The sequence below is a fragment of the Petromyzon marinus genome, chromosome 69 (assembly GCF_048934315.1).
Source record: "Petromyzon marinus isolate PM22_M1 ecotype Great Lakes invasive population chromosome 69, UKy_Petmar_22M1.pri1.0, whole genome shotgun sequence".
Lineage (NCBI taxonomy): Eukaryota > Metazoa > Chordata > Hyperoartia > Petromyzontiformes > Petromyzontidae > Petromyzon > Petromyzon marinus.
The window spans coordinates 2,177,801-2,200,660 of NC_133735.1; the positions used below are offsets into that span (position 1 = coordinate 2,177,801).

At 55.0% G+C, this 22,860-nt stretch overlaps 1 protein-coding gene across 5 annotated transcripts in view; it reads left to right on the top strand.

Moving 5' to 3' along the window:
- Positions 1 to 22,860, top strand: part of ZNF423 (zinc finger protein 423) — a 273,642-nt gene that overhangs the window by 244,971 nt on the left and 5,811 nt on the right. For all 5 annotated transcript variants that reach the window (XM_076054968.1, XM_076054972.1, XM_076054970.1 and 2 more), the window contains 2 exons: positions 6,859 to 6,990; positions 14,315 to 14,430. In XM_076054968.1, the coding sequence (XP_075911083.1) occupies positions 6,859 to 6,990; positions 14,315 to 14,430 (248 nt within the window). The remainder of the gene's footprint in view (positions 1 to 6,858; positions 6,991 to 14,314; positions 14,431 to 22,860) is intronic.

Sequence of the window (22,860 nt, forward strand, 5' to 3'; positions counted from 1 at the left end):
AGGAGGGGAGAGAGAGGAGGGGAGAGAGAGGAGGGGAGAGAGAGGAGGGGAGAGAGAGGAGGGGAGAGAGAGGAGGGGAGAGAGAGGGGAGAGAGAGCGGAGAGAGAGGGGAGAGAGAGGGGAGAGAGAGGGGAGAGAGAGGGGGAGAGAGAGAGAGGTGAGAGAGAGAGGGGAGAGAGAGGAGGGGAGAGAGGGGAGAGAGAGGGGAGAGAGAGGGGAGAGTTCACAAGCAGTGTTCATCCCATCACATCGCAGGGCCATCGAGGAATCCAGGCTCCTGATTGGGTGCTGGAACACGCGGTTAACCAGGCGGCCTCTCGTGGAGATGTTGACTACCTCGCCTGGTGTGCAGGAGGTCGTGGCCTTTATCCCGACGCCTGACGCCTGCTGCTGCTGCTGTACATTTGGAGTTAGCATGTAGCTAGGTGATGTTGACTACCTCGCCTGGTGTGCAGGAGGTCGTGGGTTCGATCCAGAACCCTGGATCGAACCCCCTGCTGCTGTGTATCTGGAGTTGGCGTGCAGTAGATGCGACGTGGGACACGCGTTAACAGAGTCACTAGGCCCGCTGCTATCCATGTCCACGTGGACAGCGATAGCAGCAGGCGCGTCTGTAATGAAGCGCTGCTGAGCTCAGCGAGACCTCACACTCACACCTCACTACCACTATCACTACCACTACCCCTACCACTATCACTACCCCTACCACTATCACTACCACTATCACTACCACTACCCCTACCACTATCGCTACCACTACCCCTACCCCTTTCTCTCTTAATCAGCCGATTTGAATTCCACTCTGGCACTGATGCCACCCACCACCACCCACCCACCCACCACCATCCACAAACCACCCACCCACCATCCACCCACCACCCACCCACACCTACCCACCACCCACCCACCCACCAACCACCCACCATCCACCCACCACCCAGCCACCCACCCACCAACCACCATCCACCCACCACCCACCCACCATCCACCCACCACCCACCCACACCCACCCACCCACCATCCACCCACCAACCACCCAGCATCCACCCACCCCACACCTACCACCGACACCCACCCACCACCCACCCACCAGTGTGGGGGTGGGGGGTGATGGTGGTGGTGGCTGTGATGGTGTTGATCGTGGTGGTGGTGGTGGTGGTGATGGTGGGTGAAGAAGATTGTGGTGGTGATAATCGTGGTGATGATCGTGGTGGTGGTGGTGTTGTTGGTGGTGACGGTGGCGGCGATAGGGATGGTGGCTGTTATGGTCATGATGGTGGTGGTGGCGGTGATGTTAGTGATGATTGTGGTGGTGATGGTGATGACGATGGTGTTGGTGATGGTGTTGGTGGTGGTGGTATGATGGTTTCGGTGGTGGCTGTGATGGTGGTGGTGGCGGTGGTGGTGCCAGCGAATATCCAAACTGCTCCTGGCCCTACCCTCACCCCTAGGTAGACTCAGCTTGAAATTCATGCTTGGCGCGAAGGTTAACCATTAGTACCGGGGAGACAAAGGCGATCGGGCACTAGCCCCAACAGTCTGGTTAAAATCTATACGGGGGATCTTTGTGTTTGTGTTTGCGTGTAGGAATTCTTGTTGGTGTGAAGTGAGGGGGTGTGTAGGTATGTGTGTAGTGTGGGTCTCTGTGGGTCTCTATGGGTATCTGTGAGTCTCTGTGGGTCTCTGGGTGTGGGTCTCTATGGGTATCTGTGAGTCTCTGTGGGTCTCTATGGGTGTGGGTCTCTATGGGTATCTGTGAGTCTCTGTGGGTCTCTATGGGTGTGGGTCTCTATGGGTATCTGTGAGTCTCTGTGGGTCTCTATGGGTGTGGGTCTCTATGGGTATCTGTGAGTCTCTGTGGGTCTCTATGGGTGTGGGTCTCTATGGGTATCTGTGAGTCTCTGTGGGTCTCTATGGGTGTGGGTTTCTATGGGTATCTGTGAGTCTCTGTGGGTCTCTATGGGTGTGGGTCTCTATGGGTATCTGTGAGTCTCTGTGGGTCTCTATGGGTGTGGGTCTCCATGGGTATCTGTGAGTCTCTGTGGGTCTCTATGGGTGTGGGTCTTTGTGGGTCTCTATGAGTGTGGGTCTCTGTGGGTCTCTATGGGTATCTGTGAGTCTCTGTGGGTCTCTATGGGTGTGGGTCTCTGTGGGTCTCTATGGGTATCTGTGAGTCTCTGTGGGTCTCTGTGGGTATCTGTGAGTCTCTGTGGGTCTCTATGGGTGTGGGTCTCTATGGGTGCGGGTCTCTGTGGGTCTCTGTGGGTCTCTGTGGGCCTCTATGAGTGTGGGTCTCTGTGAGTCTGTGGGTCTCTGTGGGTCTCTGTGGGTCTCTGCGGATCTCTGTGGGTCTCTGTGGGTCTCTATGGGTGTGGGTCTCTGTGGGTCTCTGTGGGTCTCTGTGGGTGTGGGTCTCTGTGGGTCTGTGGGTCTCTATGAGTGTGGGTCTCTGTGGGTCTCTATGGGTGTGGGTCTCTGTGGGTCTGTGGGTCTCTATGAGTGTGTATGAGTGTGGGTCTCTGTGGGTCTCTATGGGTGTGGGTCTCTGTGGGTCTCTGTGGGTCTCTATGAGTGTGGGTCTCTGTGAGTCTCAGCGGGTCTCTGTGGGTCTCTAGTAGTAGTGCAGCGTTTGCCGCTATGAACCCGGCGGCCTGGGTTCGACTCCCGCCCACGGCCACCAGCTCCCGGCCGACGATGATCTGAACCGGTCCTGGGGGCCTCCCCCTAGGTCGACTCAGCCTCAAACGAGTATCTCACGCGCTGTGTAAACCACGAGCGGGCGGGAGAGACAAAGGCGGCCGTGCCGGCGTGGTGCTGGTCACCCCCTCGCGTGCACTTGCCCAGACTGCGGAATCTTTTGTCTTTTTGCTGGGGGGGGGGGCTTAACAACGAGCAATGAGCAATGTACATCGCTGCTGAGGTTTCACGGAAATAAATAAATAAATCGTCTATCGTGGGTGCTGGGGGAGGAGGGGAGGGAGGTGTTTAATAAATAAATAATTCCGCCCGCAAACATCTGGCACGCCATGCGGACAGCAGGAGGAGCCACAGCTGCCGATGAGAACCCCAGCCTCCCTTCTCTCTCTCTCCCTCTCTCTCTCCAACTCTCTCTCTCCAACTCTCTCTCTCTCCAACTCTCTCTCCAACTCTCTCGCTCTCTTTGTTTTTATTTTACGATCAGAGGAAGCCAGAAGATGGTCGATGCATTCGGCACTTTGCTTCGTTTCGTCGTATTTTTATTATTATTTTTATTTTTCAATGCCTTGCTTCATGTGCCCGCCCGCCCGCCTTGTTTAAATGAAAGATTTCACGAAAGATTTCACGCGAGATGTTTATTGGTACCGGTGTCACCATCGCCAACCACCACCACCACTACCATCACCATCACTAGCGCGTGATGGTGGTGGTGATGGTGGTGATTGATGGCGGTGTTGATCCACCACCACCACCACCATCATCATCACCACCACCATCACCACCACCACCATCATCACCACCATCATCACCACCATCACCACCATCACCACCACCACCATCACCACCATCACTATCACCAACATCACCACCACCATCACCACCACCACCACCACCATCACCACCATCACCACCACCATCACCACCACCATCACCACCACCATCACCACCATCACCATCACCACCACCATCACCACCACCATCATCACCACCATCACCACCACCACCACCACCATCACCACCATCACCACCACCACCATCACCACCACCACCATCACCACCACCACCACTATCACCACCACCATCACCACCACCACCATCACCACCATCACCACCATCACCACCACCATCACCATCACCACCACCATCACCACCACCATCACCACCATCACCACCATCACCACCACCATCATCACCACCATCACCATCACCACCATCACCACCACCACCATCACCACCACCATCACCACCACCACCACCATCACCACCACCACCATCACCACCACCACCATCACCACCACCTCTTCACCCTACCTGCCCTTCTTAGCCCCTGACCTTGTGCAGCTAGAACTCCAGCCCCTTGCCCTCCAGCACGTAGCCATCCACACAGCCACACTGGCCCGGACGGGAGGCCAGGCGCGTGGATTTATAGCGGTTGCGTTATTTGTGTCGCTGGTCACTTTGTCCGCTTCACATCGGAATCGCCTCCAAGTGCTGTTGCTGCTGGCGGCAATGAAAGTTGTTTTAAAGTCAAAAGTCTCTCTCCACTCTCTCCTCCTTCTCCTCCTCCTCCTCTCTCGCCATCCCTGTCTCTCTCCCTCTCTCCTACAGCTTTCTCTTTCAGAGATGCCCTCTCTCTATGGGTGTGGGTCTCTGTGGGTCTCTATGGGTCTCTGAATGTGGGTCTCTGTGGGTCTCTATGGGTGTGGGTCTCAGTGGGTTTCTATGGGTCTCTGAATGTGGGTCTCTGTGGGTCTCTATGGGTGTGGGTCTCTGTGGGTCTCTATGGGTCTCTGAATGTGGGTCTCTGTGGGTCTCTATGGGTGTGGGTCTCTATGGGTGTGGGTCTCTATGGGTGTGGGTCCCTGTGGGTCTCTATGGGTGTGGGTCTCTGTGTGTCTCTATGGGTCTCTGAATGTGGGTCTCTGTGGGTCTCTGAATGTGGGTCTCTGTGGGTCTCTATGGGGTGGGTCTCTGTGGGTCTCTGAATGTGGGTCTCTTTGGGTCTCTGTGGGTCTCGATGGGTGTGGGTCTCTGTGTGTCTCTATGGGTGTGGGTCTCTGTGGGTCTCTGTGGGTGTGGGTCTCCGTGGGTCTCTATGGGTGTGGGTCTCAGTGGGTTTCTATGGGTCTCTGAATGTGGGTCTCTGTGGGTCTCTATGGGTGTGGGTCTCTGTGGGTCTCTATGGGTCTCTGAATGTGGGTCTCTGTGGGTCTCTATGGGTGTGGGTCTCTATGGGTGTGGGTCTCTATGGGTGTGGGTCCCTGTGGGTCTCTATGGGTGTGGGTCTCTGTGTGTCTCTATGGGTCTCTGAATGTGGGTCTCTGTGGGTCTCTGAATGTGGGTCTCTGTGGGTCTCTATGGGGTGGGTCTCTGTGGGTCTCTGAATGTGGGTCTCTTTGGGTCTCTGTGGGTCTCGATGGGTGTGGGTCTCTGTGTGTCTCTATGGGTGTGGGTCTCTGTGGGTCTCTGTGGGTGTGGGTCTCTGTGGGTGTGGGTCTCTGTGGGTCTCTATGGGTGTGGGTCTCTGTGGGTGTTGATGGTTGTGGGTCTCTGTGGGTCTCTATAGGTGTGGGTCTCTGTGGGTCTCTATGGGTCTGGGTCTCTGTGGGTCTCTATGGGTCTGGGTCTCTGTGGGTCTCTATGGGTGTGGGTCTCTGTGGGTCTCTATGGGTGTGGGTCTCTGTGGGTCTCTATGGGTGTGGGTCTCTGTGGGTCTCTATGGGTGTGGGTCTCTATGAGTGTGGATCTCTATGGGTGTGGGTCTCTGTGTGTCTCTATGGGTGTGTGTCTCTGTGTGTCTCTATGGGTGTGGGTCTCTATGGGTGTGGGTCTCTATGGGTGTGGGTCTCTGTCTGGATGTGGGTTTCTGTGTGTCTATGAGTCTGTATGAAGACGCGTTCAGAGTATCTGACCGCTGCTCTAAGTGTCCACGTGACGATGGTGATAATGATGATGACGACAGCCAATTGTTTAACCAGCTATCATTTAGCGAAGGCAATGTCGCTTCTGGAATAACGCCTGCGTTGCTCACAAACTCTTTCCCTCCTCCCCTAGGTCGACTCGGCCTCAAACGAAGCACCCAATAGCCTGTTAGAGGCTACACGGGGGGTCTTTGTCTTTGCGTAGTCAACGTCGCCGCTAGGGAGACAAAGGCGGACAGGCGGGCGTGGTTGCTGGCCACCCACCCCCTCGTGTGCCGTTACCGGCCTTCATAGGTGCTGCTCGCTAACAGCACTTGCCCCTACAGTCTGTTACAGGCTACACGGGGGATGTTTGTCTTTGTGTGGGTAGGTGCGTGTGTGTGTGTGTGGGGGGGTGTGTGTGGGTGTGTGGGAGTGTGTGTGGGGTGTGTGGGTGTGTGGGTGTGTGTGGGGGTGTGGGTCTGTGTGTGTGGGTGTGGGTGTGTGTGGGCGTGTGGGTGTGTGTGTGTGGGTGTGAGTGTGTGTGTGGAGGTGTATGTGAGTGTGTGTGTGGAGGTGTATGTGGGTCTGTGTGTGGAGGTGTGTGTGGAGGCGTGTGGGTGTGTGGGTCTGTGTGTGTGTGTGTGTGGATGTGTGTGTGGGTGTGTGTGTGTGGGTGTGTGTGTGGGGTGTGTGTGTGGGAGGGTGTGTGGGTGGGTGTATGTGGCGTGTGTGGGTGTGTGTGGGGGTGTGTGGAGGTGTATGTGAGTGTGTGTGTGGAGGTGTATGTGAGTGTGTGTGTGGAGGTGTATGTGAGTGTGTGTGTGGAGGTGTATGTGTGTGTGTGTGTGGAGGTGTATGTGTGTGTGTGTGTGGAGGTGTATGTGTGTGTGTGTGTGGAGGTGTATGTGTGTGAGTGTGTGTGGAGGTGTATGTGAGTGTGTGTGTGGAGGTGTATGTGAGTGTGTGTGGAGGTGTATGTGAGTGTGTGTGTGTGGAGGTGTATGTGAGTGTGTGTGTGGAGGTGTATGTGAGTGTGTGTGTGGAGGTGTATGTGTGTGTGTGTGTGGAGGTGTATGTGTATGTGTGTGTGGGCGTGTGCGCATGGCCACCCCCACCCCCCCCCACCTCCCCCCACCCCCCCGTCCCCTCGCGCGCCACAGTGCCGGCCTTCGGGGGGTGCTACCTGCTCGCTGTGACGGATAACGGCACTTGCACCTGCAGTCTGTTAACGCTACGCGGGGGACCTTTGCCTTTGCAGAGGAGGGCATCAACCACGAATGCAAACTGTGCAGCCAGACGTTCGACTCGCCCGCCAAGCTGCAGTGCCACCTCATAGAGCACAGCTTCGAGGGCATGGGTGGCACTTTCAAATGCCCCGTGTGCTTCACCGGTACGTGCACGCACGTGCACCCACAGCTACAACGCACGTGCACCCACAGCTAAACGCACGTGCACCCACAGCTACAATGCACGTGCACCCACAGCTACAACGCACGTGCACCCACAGCTACAATGCACGTGCACCCACAGCGCACAACGCACGTGCACCCACAGCTACAACGCACGTGCACCCACAGCTACAACGCACGTGCACCCACAGCGCACAACGCACGTGCACCCACAGCTACAACGCACGTGCACCCGCAGCTACAACGCACGTGCACCCGCAGCTACAACGCACGTGCACCCACAGCGCACAACGCACGTGCACCCACAGCCCACAACGCACGTGCACCCACAGCTACAACGCACGTGCACCCACAGCTACAACGCACGTGCACCCACAGCTACAACGCACGTGCACCCACAGCTACAACGCACGTGCACCCACAGCTACAACGCACGTGCACCCACAGCGCACAACGCACGTGCACCCACAGCTACAACGCACGTGCACCCACAGCTACAACGCACGTGCACCCACAGCTACAATGCACGTGCACCCACAGCGCACAACGCACGTGCACCCACAGCTACAACGCACGTGCACCCACAGCTACAACGCACGTGCACCCACAGCTACAATGCACGTGCACCCACAGCTACAACGCACGTGCACCCACAGCTACAACGCACGTGCACCCACAGCGCACAACGCACGTGCACCCACAGCGCACAACGCACGTGCACCCACAGCGCACAACGCACGTGCACCCACAAAAAGACAAAGATCCCCCGTGTGTAGCCTTGGCAGACTGTAGGGGCAAGTGCTGTTAGCGAACGCTTGCGAAGGCCGGTAACGGCACACGTAAGGGGTGGGTGGCCAGCACCACGGCGTTTACAAACCGCACCGGGGTACTCGCTTAAAGCTGAGTCGACCTAGGGGAGGCCCGGGACCGGGTCAGATGATCATCGCTGGCGTTGTGTTGGCCGTGGGCGGGAATCGAACCCGGGCTCGCCGGGTTCGTAGCACCAACAACAGCCACAACAACGACAGCCGCCGTTTGCCACTAAGTGGCGGTGACATCACCGCGGCGCTCGTGCCAGGCTAGGTGCACTTCGAGGCCATCACGGGACAGCAGGTGCCATGGGTTGACTGACTGAGATGACCGGCAGACGCGCCCTCACTGGGCCAATTCGCTGCGTTTTAGCCGCCCGGCGCTCCGCTCGTTGTTGTGAGCGTCGCTCCTCCGCCCTCCGCTGTTGCTGGAGGGCGACTGCCTCCAACTGCCCAGTAGCGTCCTTCACGAGCCTCCTCCACGGAGGCCGATCTTTACACCGCTGTTAACCTGTCATCGGCACGTCCACTCGACTCCACATCCTTCATTACCGCATCAGCTCCATCTCTTCTCTAGTCACCCCCCAGCCAACGCAGCCTTGCCTGCCAGAGGAGCTCACCGATGGGACCTTGCCCAGATCTTTCAAGGATTTGTGAGCTCCTCGCACAATCCGGCCTGGTTAAACCCAGGATGGATCGTGGGCATGGCCAGCGTAAATGTTTCTAACCGGCGAAGATGTTCCATTAGGGGGGTCCACGTTTCGCAGGCGTAGAGAAGGGAGGGTATGGCCGTGGCCGAGAAGACGCGAAGCTTTCGTGTGGAGTGACAAGCCAGGTAGCTTCCACAGCAGTGTTACGCATCTGATTTCAAACCGGAGCCAGTCATAAGCAGACTGCCCAGGTACGGAAACCTCTCCACTCTCTCCACAACTGTCCCATAAGCCATGGAGAGTTGTGGGGGTGGAGTGTTTGATGGTACAAAATACCCAGGCAGGTGCTTAGTTTTGGTGGGGCTGATGGTGAGGCCCCGCCTCTTAGTGGCACGCTCCAGGTTCAGCAGCAGCGCCTCCAACTCCTCCTCTGACTGAGCAGGAATCACCAAATCATCGGCATACATAACGTGGTTGACCAATTGGCAGCCATCCCTTGACCACACCCGGGCATTGATCAGCCTCCCATTATATTTGTATCAGATGGAGATTCCTCTGGTACAGCTATTGAAGGCTTCACAAACTACGTGGTCGCAATAGATGTTAAATAATGTGGGAGCCAGAGGACATCCCTGCCGCACCCCAAGGTGAACAGGGAATGGCACCGACTCCTGGCCACGCAGATTTGCCGGGGCCTGCTCACCATCATGACGGTCCTTGATGATCGTGAGCAGAGGGTCAGGGACTCCGAAAGGATGAAGAACTGTCCGCAGGCCTGGGCTGTTGATGGAATCATAGTCTTTGTCCAGGTCAACAAAGCAGCGATGTAGGTCCTGTTGGAATTCCCTGCACCTCTGCTGTAGCAGACGGACAGAGAATATGGCATCTGTCCAGAACCGCCCTGGTCTGAAACCGCATTGGGGCTCCGCAAGCCTCTCCTCGGCGTGCCTAGAAAGGCGATGCTTCAAATTCCTTGCCAAGACCTTTCCCGGCACACTGAGGAGAGAGATGCCCCTGTAGTTGTTACAGTCTGTGCGGTCCCCATTCTTTCAGAGGTGGTCCCACCTCTGAAAGAGTGGGGACCACCAGGGCATCCTGCCAATTCTGCGGAACTCGTCCAGTGGTCCAAACTGTTGTGATGATGTCATGTAGGGCAGGCTGCATACAGATGCCACCAATGCACACACACACCCACACACACGCTCACACACACCCACACCTACACACGCACCCACCCATACACACCTATCCACCCACACACCTACCTACACACTCACCGACACACCCACCCACGCACCTACCCACCCACCCAATCACCCACTCAACCAAACACCCACCCACACACCTACCCCCCACACACGCCTACCCCCACACACGCCTACCCCCACCTACCCACAACACACAACAACAACAACCGTCATTCGCCACTAAGTGGCGGTGACGTCACCACGATGCTTGTGCCAGGCTATGTGCACGTTGAGGCCACGTGAAGTGTCGAACGCCCGCTGGCAGGAGGTCACGGGCCAGACCCAGATGACACAGGTCGACTGACTGAGATGACTGGCTGAGGTACCACCTGTGCCCCCTACTGTGCCAACGTGCTGTGCTTTATCCACCCGGCGCTCCGCTCGTTGTTGTGAGCGTCACTCCTCCACCCTCCGTTGTTGTTGGAGGGCGACTGCCTCCAACTGCCCAGTAGCATCCTTCACGAGCCTCCTCCACAGAGGCCGATCTTGACACTGCTGGTACCAGTCATCGGCAAGTCCACTCAGCTCCACATCCTCCTGTACCACATCACTCCATCTTTTCTCTAGCCCTGCCGCGCCCGTTTAGCCCCCTCGATCCGGCTGAACAAAAGCTGTTTTGGCATGCGGCTGGGCATGCGGGCTAAAGACCCAGCCAACGCAGCCTTGCCTGCCGGAGGATCTCACCGATTGGACTTTGTCCAGATCTTTCAAGGTTTTGTGAGTTCCTCACACAATCCAGCCTCGTTAAACCCAGGATGGATCGTAGGCAGGCCAGCCTAAATGTTTCTAACCGGCGAAGATGTTCCATTAGGGGGGTCCAGGTTTCGCAAGCGTAGAGAAGGGAGGGAATGACCGTGGCCGAGAAGACCCGAAGCTTAGTCCGGAGCGACAGACCAGGTAGCTTCCACACAGCGTTACGCAACCGATGAAAAGATATTGTCGCTCGACTGATTCGGAGTGAGGCCTCTGCTGTTAAACTGGAGCCGGTCATAAGCACACTGCCCAGGTATGGGAAACTCTCCACTCTCTCCACAACTGCCCCATCACCGATTGGGAGTTGTGGGGGTGTAGTGTCCGATGGTACAAAATACCCAGGCAGGTGCTTAGTTTTGGTGGGGCTGATGGTAAGGCCCCATCTCTTAGTGGCACGCTCCAGGCTCAGCAGCAGCGCCTCCAACACACACCACACCAAACAACACCACACTCACACACACCCCTCCACACACCCACCCACACACCCACCCACACACCACACGCCCACTCACACGCACCACACCTCACACCACACCCCCACCCACACCACACCCCCCACACGCCCACCCACACACACACCACACCACACACACCACACCACACACACCACACCACACACCCACCCACACCATACCCCCCATCCACCCACACACGCACCACACATCCACACACCCCCCACCCACACACACACCACACACCACACCACACCACACACCACACACCACACACCACACACCACACACCACACACCCACGCACGCACCCACACCACACCACACACCACACACCACACACCACACACCACACCACATCACACACCACACACCCACGCACGCACGAGCCCCCGTGTGTCTCCGCTACCTCTACCTACACCTCCGCCGGCACGCTGCCGGGGCCGCTCCGGCACGCCGCCGCCGCCGCCGGCACCGCCGCCGGCACCGCCGCCGCCGCCGCCGCCTCGCTCGGCGTTGGGCTCCGTGAGGCCGTGGGGGCGTCGTGCGCCTAATTAATGCCGTGCGCGGCGAGACGCACGGCAGATGGCGTCCGCCGGGAGCCACGGGGGCGGTGGCGCGGGGCGGCCGCCGCCGTTGAGCACGAGGGGGCGGTGGGGGGGGGGTGGGGGGGGGCTACATGGGGGGGTGGGAGGGGCGGTGGAGGGGGGGGGGGCGGGAGGAGGGGGTGAGCGGGGCGACGAGTTAACGGTGCCGGGGTCCGCCGTAGCCGCGACCGCCGTCACCGCCATAGCCACCGACGCCGTCAGCATAGTCGCCGTCACCGCCATGGCCACCACCGTCACCGCCATAGCCACCGTCACTGCCACCATAGCCGCCACCATAGCCACCGTCACCACCATAGCCACCGTCACCACCATAGCCATCGTCACCACCATAGCCACCGTCACCACCATAGCCATCGTCACCACCATAGCCACCGTCACCACCATAGCCATCGTCACCACCATAGCCACCACCACCACCACCATAGCCACCGCCACCACCATAGCCACCACCACCACCACCACCGCTATAGTCACCACCACCACCCCTATAGCCATCACCACCACCACCACCCCTATAGCCATCACCACCACCACCCCTATAGCCACCACCACCACCGCTATCGCTGCCACCACCACCCCTATAAAAATACAGACAAGGATCCCCCGTGTAGCCTTAACAGACTGTAGGGGCAAGTGCTGTCAGCGAGCAGCACCTATGAAGGCCGGCACGGTGGCGCACGAGGGGGTGGGTGGCCAGCACCACGCCCGACCGCCTTTGTCTCCCCAGTGGCGATGTTTGCACACCGCACCAGGTTACTCATTTGAGGCTGAGTCGACCTAGGGGAGGCCCGGGACCGGTTCAGATAATCGTCACTGGTGTTGTCCGTGAGCGGGAATCGAACCCGGGTCGCCGGGTTCGTAGCGCAGCGTAGCGCTAACCGCTACACTATCACACCTGCTGGACTACATAGTGACGGATGTGAGTCCATGTCCTTGACACCAGGACCTCCCGTGGAGCTGATCTGCACTCTGACCATCGACTTGTCATCTGTAAGATGCGCCTGCCATTCTTCCACTCTGGTGGTGGGTGTACACCCAGGACGCCATTCAAATCTAAGGTGGCCTGGTCTCAGCTAGCTTATGAAAGTTGCAAGCGAGAATTTCATCATCGCTTGTGGCTGGGGTTGGCATCGTCCCCCACTCCTCCTGATGTCGAGGGTAAATGGGCGAGGTTTAAGACTGTGATTCATGCAGCTGCAATGGCTGCTTTGGGTACGCGGTCCAGACCTCCCCAGAGACCCTGGCTGACAGAGGAGGTGTTCAGGCTGGCTGAGGAAAAGCGACAGGCCCACTCTAATCATCGACAGCATCCCACGTCAGAGAATGAGGAGGCTTACCGCAGCCTTCGCTCGGAGGTTCGGAGAGCCTTGAGGCGCTGCAAGGATGGGTGGTGGTCGCGGGTTTCTGAGGAGATGGAGTCTGCCTCGATGGCCCGCGATCACAAATCTCTATTTAACTCCATCAAAAAAGTAACCTGCAGCGCCACACCTATTACCATCATTAGGGGAAAAAACGGTGATCTAATCTCCGACCCCCAGGAACAGGTTTGCAGATTTGCTGAGCATTTCTGTGAAGTCCTGGAGGAGGGGAAATCTCTCAGCCTGGAAAACATCGTGGCACAAAGTGAGGATGACCCTGCTGAGGCTGCGGTGCCTCAAATATTGGAAGAAGAAGTCACCCGCTGTGAGTGGCTGGCTGAGGTGCCATCTGTTGAGGAAGTACTAAAGGCGATCCAGAGTCTGAGACCAGAAAAGGCACCGGACAGAGATGATCTCCCAAGCGAAATGCTGAGGGAGGGTGGCGTTTATGCACAGACTGCCCTACATGACATAACAGTCTGGACCACTGGACGGGTTCCGCAGGGTTGGAAGGATGTCCTGGTGGTCCCCCTCTTTAATAAGGGGGACCGCACAGACTTTAACAACTACAGGGGCATCTCACTCCTCAGTGTGCCGGGAAAGGTCCTGGCAAGGATTATTCAACATCGCCTTGCCAGGCATGCTGAGGAGAGGCTTGCGGAGCCCCAATGCGGTTTCAGGAAAGGGCGGTCCTGCACAGATGCCATATTTTCTGTCCATCTGCTTTATTGACCTAGTCAAGGCCTATGATACCATCAGAAGGCATGGGCTCTGGGTTGTTCTTCGTGCTTTTGGAGTCCCTGATCCTATGCTCACGATCATTAAGCCCGCATGCCCATTTACCGCATGCCTAAACAGCTTTTGATCGGCCGGATCGAGGGGGCTTAACGGGCGCGGCATGGGCTAGAGAAGAGATGGAGTGATGTGGTACAGGAGGACGTGGAGCTGAGTGGACTTGCTGATGACCGGTACCAGCGGTGTCAAGATCTTCCTCTGTGGAGGAGGCTCGTGAAGGACGCTACTGGGCAGTTGGAGGCAGTCGCCCTCCAACAACAACGGAGGGCGGAGGAGCGACGCTCACAACAACGAGCTTAGCGCCGGGTGGCTAAAGCACAGCAGGTTGGAACAGTGGTGCATCAGCCAGTCATCTCAGTCAGTCGACCCGTGGCACCTGGGTCTGCCCCGTGACCTCCTGCCAGCGGGCGTTCGACACTTCACGTGGCCTCAGGGTGCACATAGCCTGGCACAAGCGTCGTAGTGGCGAATGGCGGTTGTTGTTGTTGTGACTGTGGCTGACTGTGTGTGTGTGTGGCTGACTGTGTGTGTGTGGCTGTGTGTGTGGCTGTGTGTGTGTGTGGCTGACTGTGTGTGTGGCTGTGTGTGTGGCTGTGTGTGTGTGTGGCTGTGTGTGTGGCTGTGTGTGTAACAGTGTTCGTGCAGGCCTGCAAGCTGCAGCAGCACATCTTTGCGGCCCACGGGCAGGAGGACAAGATCTATGACTGCGCGCAGTGCCCACAGAAATTCTTCTTCCAGACGGAGCTGCAGGTGAGAGCACCACGTGACAGTACAGCACCACGTGACAGTACAGCACCACGTGACAGTACAGCACCACGTGACAGTACAGCACCACGGCACATCACACAGAGACCCATAGACTCACCACACAGAGACCCATAGCCTCAGCACACAGAGACGCACAGACTCACCACACAGAGACCCATAGACTCATCACACATAGACCCATAGACTCATGGCACAGAGACCCAGGGAATCACTACACAGAGACCTATAGACTCACCACACAGAGACCCATAGACTCACCACACAGAGACGCATAGACTCACCACACAGAGACCCATAGACTCACCACACAGAGACCCATAGACTCATGACACAGAGACCCATAGAATCAATACACAGAGACCTATAGACTCACCACACAGAGACCCATAGACTCACCACACAGAGACCCATAGACTCACCACACAGAGACCCATAGACTCACCAAACAGAGACCCATAGACTCACCACACAGATACCTATAGACTCACCACACAGAGACCCATAGACTCATCACACAGAGACCCACAGACTCACCACACAGAGACCCATAGACTCACCACACAGAGACCCATAGACTCACCATCAAACAGAGACTCATAGACCCATCACACAGAGACCCATAGACTCACCATCACACAGAGACTCATAAACTCATCACACAGAGACCCATAGACTCACCACACAGAGACCCATAGACTCACCATCACACAGAGACTCATAGACCCATCACACAGAGACCCATAGACTCACCACCACACAGAGACTCATAGACTCATCACACAGAGACTCAGACTCATTACACAGAGACCCATAGACTCACCACGCAGAGACCCATAGACTCACCACACAGAGACCCATAGACTCACCACACAGAGACCCATAGACTCACCACACAGAGACCCATAGACTCAGCACACAGAGACCCATAGACTCACCACACAGAGACCCATAGACTCACCACACAGAGACCCATAGACTCATCGCACATAGACCCACAGACTCACCAGACAGAGACCCATAGAATCACTACACAGAGACCCATAGACTCACCACACAGAGACCCACAGTCTCACCACACAGAGACGCACAGACTCACCACACAGAGACCCATAGACTCATCACACATAGACCCATAGACTCATGACACAGAGACCCAGAGAATCACTACACAGAGACCTATAGACTCACCACACAGAGACCCATAGACTCACCACACAGAGACCCATAGACTCACCACACAGAGACCCATAGACTCACCACACAGAGACCCATAGACTCACCACACAGAGACCCATAGACTCACCACACAGAGACCCATAGACTCATGACACAGAGACCCATAGAATCAATACACAGAGACCTATAGACTCACCACACAGAGACCCATAGACTCACCACACAGAGACCCATAGACTCACCACACAGAGACCCATAGACTCACCAAACAGAGACCCATAGACTCACCACACAGATACCTATAGACTCACCACACAGAGACCCATAGACTCATCACACAGAGACCCACAGACTCACCACACAGAGACCCATAGACTCACCACACAGAGACCCATAGACTCACCATCACACAGAGACTCATAGACCCATCACACAGAGACCCATAGACTCACCATCACACAGAGACTCATAAACTCATCACACAGAGACCCATAGACTCACCACACAGAGACCCATAGACTCACCATCACACAGAGACTCATAGACCCATCACACAGAGACCCATAGACTCACCATCACACAGAGACTCATAGGCTCATCACACAGAGACTCAGACTCATTACACAGATACCCATAGACTCACCACGCAGAGACCCATAGACTCACCACACAGAGACCCATAGACTCACCACACAGAGACCCATAGATTCACCACACAGAGACCCATAGACTCAGCACACAGAGACCCATAGACTCACCACACAGAGACCCATAGACTCACCACACAGAGACACATAGACTCATCGCACATAGACCCACAGACTCACCAGACAGAGACCCATAGAATCACTACACAGAGACCCATAGACTCACCACACAGAGACCCACAGTCTCACCACACAGAGACCCATAGACTCACCACACAGAGACCCATAGACTCACCACACAGAGACCCATAGACTCACCACACAGAGACCCATAGACTCACCACACAGAGACCCACAGACATATCACACAGAGACCCACAGACTCATCACACAGAGACCCATAGACTCACCACACAAATACCTACCATAGACTCACCACACAGAGACCCATAGACTCACCATCACACAGAGACTCATAGACTCATCACACAGAGACCTATAGACTCGCCACACAGAGACCCATAGACTCACCAAACAGAGACCCATAGACTCACCACACAGAGACCCATAGACTCACCACACAGAGACCCATAGACTCATCACACAGAGACCCACAGACTCACCACACAAAGACCCACAGACTCACCACACAGAGACCCATAGACTCACCATCACACAGAGACTCATAGACCCATCACACAGAGACTCTTAGACCCATCACACAGAGACCCATAGACTCAGCACACAGAGACCCATAGACTCACCACACAGAGATCCATAGACTCACCACACAGAGACCCATAGACTCACCACACAGAGACCCACAGTCTCACCACACAGAGACCCATAGACTCACCACACAGAGACCCATAGACTCACCACCCATAGACTCACCACACAGAGACCCATAGACTCACCACACAAAGACCTACCAGAGACTCATCACACAGAGACCCATAGACTCATCACACAAAGATCTACCATAGACTCATCACACAGAGACCCACAGACTCATCACACAGAGACCCACAGACTCATCACACAGAGACCCACAGACTCATCACACAGAGACCCATAGACTCACCACACAAAGACCCATAGACTCATCACACAGAGACCCATAGACTCATCACACAGAGACCCATAGACTCATCACACAGAGACCCACAGACTCATCACACAAAGACCCATAGACTCACCACACAAAGACCTACCATAGACTCATCACACAGAGACCCATAGACTCACCATCACACAGAGACTCATAGACTCATCACACAGAGACCCATAGACTCACCACACAGAGACCCATAGCCTCATCACACAGAGACCCATAGACTCACCACACAGAGACCCATAGACTCACCATCACACAGAGACTCATGGACCCATCACACAGGGACCCATAGACTCACCACACAGAGACCCATATACTGATCACACAGAGACCCACAGACTCATCACATAGAGACCCACAGACTCATCACACAGACAGACATAGACTCACCACACATAGACCCATAGACTCACCACACAGAGACCCATAGACTCACCACACAGAGACCCGTAGACACACCACACAGAGACCCATAGATTCACCACACAGAGACCCATAGACTCACCACACAGAGACCTACCATAGACTCACCACAAACAGACCCATAGACTCATCACACAGAGACCCATAGACTCACATCACACAGAGACCCATAGACTCACCACACAGAGACCCATAGTCTCACCACACAGAGACCCATAGACTCACCACACAGAGACCCATAGACTCACCACACAGAGACCTACCATAGGCTCACCACATAGAGACCTATAGACTTACCATACAGAGACCCATAGTCTCACCACACAGAGACCCATAGACTCACCACACAGAGACCCATAGACTCACCACACAGAGACCCACAGACTCACCACACAGAGACCCACAGACTCATCACAGAGAGACCTGTAGACTCATCACACAGAGACCCATAGACTGACATCACACAGAGACCCATAGACTCACCACACAGAGACCCATCGACTCACCACACAGAGACACATTATCTCACCACACAGAGACCCACAGACTCACCACACAGAGACCCATAGACTCACACAGAGACCCATAGACTCACCACACAGAGACCCATAGACTCACCACACAGAGACCCATAGACTCACCACACAGAGACCCATAGACTCAGCACACAGAGACCCATAGACTCACTACACAGAGACCCATAGACTCACCACACAGAGACCCATAGACTCATCACACATAGACCCACAGCCTCACCAGACACAGACCCATAGAATCACTACACAGAGACCCATAGACTCACCACACAGAGACCCACAGTCTCACCACACAGAGACCCATAGACTCACCACACAGAGACCCATAGACTCACCACACAGAGACCCATAGACTCACCACACAGAGACCCATAGACTCATCACACAGAGACCCACAGACTCATCACACAGAGACCCATAGACTCACCACACAAATACCTACCATAGACTCACCACACAGAGACCCATCGACTCACCATCACACAGAGACTCATAGACTCATCACACAGAGACCCAAAGACTCACCACACAGAGACCCATAGACTCATCACACAGAGACCCATAGACTCACCACACAGAGACCCATAGACTCACCACACAAATACCTACCATAGACTCACCACACAGAGACCCATCGACTCACCATCACACAGAGACTCATAGACTCATCACACAGAGACCCATAGACTCACCACACAGAGACCCATAGACTCATCACACAGAGACCCATAGACTCACCACACAGAGACCCATAGACTCACCATCACACAGAGACTCATGGACCCAGCACACAGAGACCCATAGACTCATCACACAGAGACCCACAGACTCATCACACAGACACCCATAGACTCACCACACAGAGACCCATAGACTCATCACACAGAGACCCATAGACTCACAACACAGAGACCCATAGACTCACCACACAGAGAACCATAGACTCACCACACAGAGACCCATAGACTCATCACACATAGACCCACAGACTCACCAGACAGAGACCCATAGAATCACTACACAGAGACCCATAGACTCACCACACTGAGACCCATAGACTCACCACACAGAGACCCATAGACTCACCACACAGAGACCCATAGACTCACCACACAGAGACCCATAGACTCACCACACAGAGACCCATAGATTCATCGCACATAGACCCACAGACTCACCAGACAGAGACCCATAGAATCACTACACAGAGACCCATAGACTCACCACACAGAGACCCACAGTCTCACCACACAGAGACCCATAAACTCACACATAGACCCACAGACTCATCAGACAGAGACCCATAGAATCACTACACAGAGACCCATAGACTCACCACACAGAGACCCATAGACTCACCACACAGAGACCCATAGACTCACCACACAGAGACCCATAGACCCACCACACAGAGACCCAAAAACTCATCACACAGAGACCCACAGACTCACCACACAGAGACCCACAGACTCACCACACAGAGACCCACAGACTCACCACACAACGACCCATAGACTCACCACACAGAGACCCATAGACTCACCACACAGAGAACCATAGACTCACCACACAGAGACCCATAGACTCACCACACAGAGACCCATAGACTCACCACACAGAGACCCATGTACTCATCACACAGAGACCTACCATAGACTCACCACACAGAGACCCATAGACTCACCACACAGAGACCCATTGATTCACCACACAGAGACCCATAGACTCACCACACAGAGACCCATATACTCATCACACAGAAACCTACCATAGACTCACCACACAGAGACCCATAGACTCGCCACACAGAGACCCATAAACTCACCAAACAGAGATCCATAGACTCACCACACAGAGACCCATAGACTCACCACACAGAGACCCACAGACTCACCACACAGAGACCTACCATAGACTCATCACACAGAGACCCATAGACTCATCACACAGAGACCCATAGACTCACCACACAGAGACCCATAGACTCACCACACAGAGACCCATAGACTCAACACACAGAGACCCATAGACTCACCACACAGAGACCCACAGACTCACCACACAGAGACCCATAGACTCAACACACAGAGACCCACAGACTCAACACAGAGAGACCCACAGACTCACCACACAGAGACCCATAGACTCACCACACAGAGACCCATAGACTCATCACTCAGACACCCACAGACTCATCACACAGAGACCCACAGACTTATCACACAGAGACCCATAGACTCATCACACAGAGGCCCACAGACTCACCACACAGAGACCCATAGACTCACATCACACAGAGACCCATAGACTCACATCACACAGAGACCCACAGACTCACCACACAGAGACCCATAGACTCACCACACAAAGACCTACCATACACTCATCACACAGAGACCCATAGACTCACCACACAGAGACCCATAGACTCACCACACAGAGACCCACAGACTCACCACACAGAGACCCACAGACTCACCACACAGAGACCCACAGACTCACCACACAGAGACCCACAGACTCACCACACAGAGACCCATAGACTCACCACACAGAGACCCACAGACTCACCACACAGAGACCCATAGACTAACCACACAGAGACCCACAGACTCACCACACAGAGACCCATAGACTCACCACACAGAGACCCACAGACTCACCACACAGAGACCCATAGACTCACCACACAGAGACCCATAGACTCATCACACAGAGACCCACAGACTCACCACACAGAGACCCATAGACTCACCACACAGAGACCCACCACAGACTCACCACACAGAGACCCATAGACTCAACACACAGAGACCCATAGACTCACCACCCATAGACTCACCACACAGAGACCCATAGACTCACCACACAAAGACCTACCAGAGACTCATCACACAGAGACCCATAGACTCATCACACAAAGATCTACCATAGACTCATCACACAGAGACCCACAGACTCATCACACAGAGACCCACAGACTCATCACACAGAGACCCATAGACTCACCACACAAAGACCCATAGACTCATCACACAGAGACCCATAGACTCATCACACAGAGACCCATAGACTCATCACACAGAGACCCACAGACTCATCACACAAAGACCCATAGACTCACCACACAAAGACCTACCATAGACTCATCACACAGAGACCCATAGACTCACCATCACACAGAGACTCATAGACTCATCACACAGAGACCCATAGACTCACCACACAGAGACCCATAGCCTCATCACACAGAGACCCATATACTCACCACACAGAGACCCATAGACTCACCATCACATAGAGACTCATGGACCCATCACACAGGGACCCATAGACTCACCACACAGAGACCCATATACTGATCACACAGAGACCCACAGACTCATCACATAGAGACCCACAGACTCATCACACAGACAGACATAGACTCACCACACATAGACCCATAGACTCACCACACAGAGACCCATAGACTCACCACACAGAGACCCGTAGACACACCACACAGAGACCCATAGATTCACCACACAGAGACCCATAGACTCACCACACAGAGACCTACCATAGACTCACCACAAACAGACCCATAGACTCATCACACAGAGACCCATAGACTCACATCACACAGAGACCCATAGACTCACCACACAGAGACCCATAGTCTCACCACACAGAGACCCATAGACTCACCACACAGAGACCCATAGACTCACCACACAGAGACCTACCATAGGCTCACCACATAGAGACCTATAGACTTACCATACAGAGACCCATAGTCTCACCACACAGAGACCCATAGACTCACCACACAGAGACCCATAGACTCACCACACAGAGACCCACAGACTCACCACACAGAGACCCACAGACTCATCACAGAGAGACCTGTAGACTCATCACACAGAGACCCATAGACTGACATCACACAGAGACCCATAGACTCACCACACAGAGACCCATCGACTCACCACACAGAGACACATTATCTCACCACACAGAGACCCACAGACTCACCACACAGAGACCCATAGACTCACACAGAGACCCATAGACTCACCACACAGAGACCTATAGACTCACCACACAGAGACCCATAGACTCACCACACAGAGACCCATAGACTCAGCACACAGAGACCCATAGACTCACTACACAGAGACCCATAGACTCACCACACAGAGACCCATAGACTCATCACACATAGACCCACAGCCTCACCAGACACAGACCCATAGAATCACTACACAGAGACCCATAGACTCACCACACAGAGACCCACAGTCTCACCACACAGAGACCCATAGACTCACCACACAGAGACCCATAGACTCACCACACAGAGACCCATAGACTCACCACACAAATACCTACCATAGACTCACCACACAGAGACCCATCGACTCACCATCACACAGAGACTCATAGACTCATCACACAGAGACCCATAGACTCACCACACAGAGACCCATAGACTCATCACACAGAGACCCATAGACTCACCACACAGAGA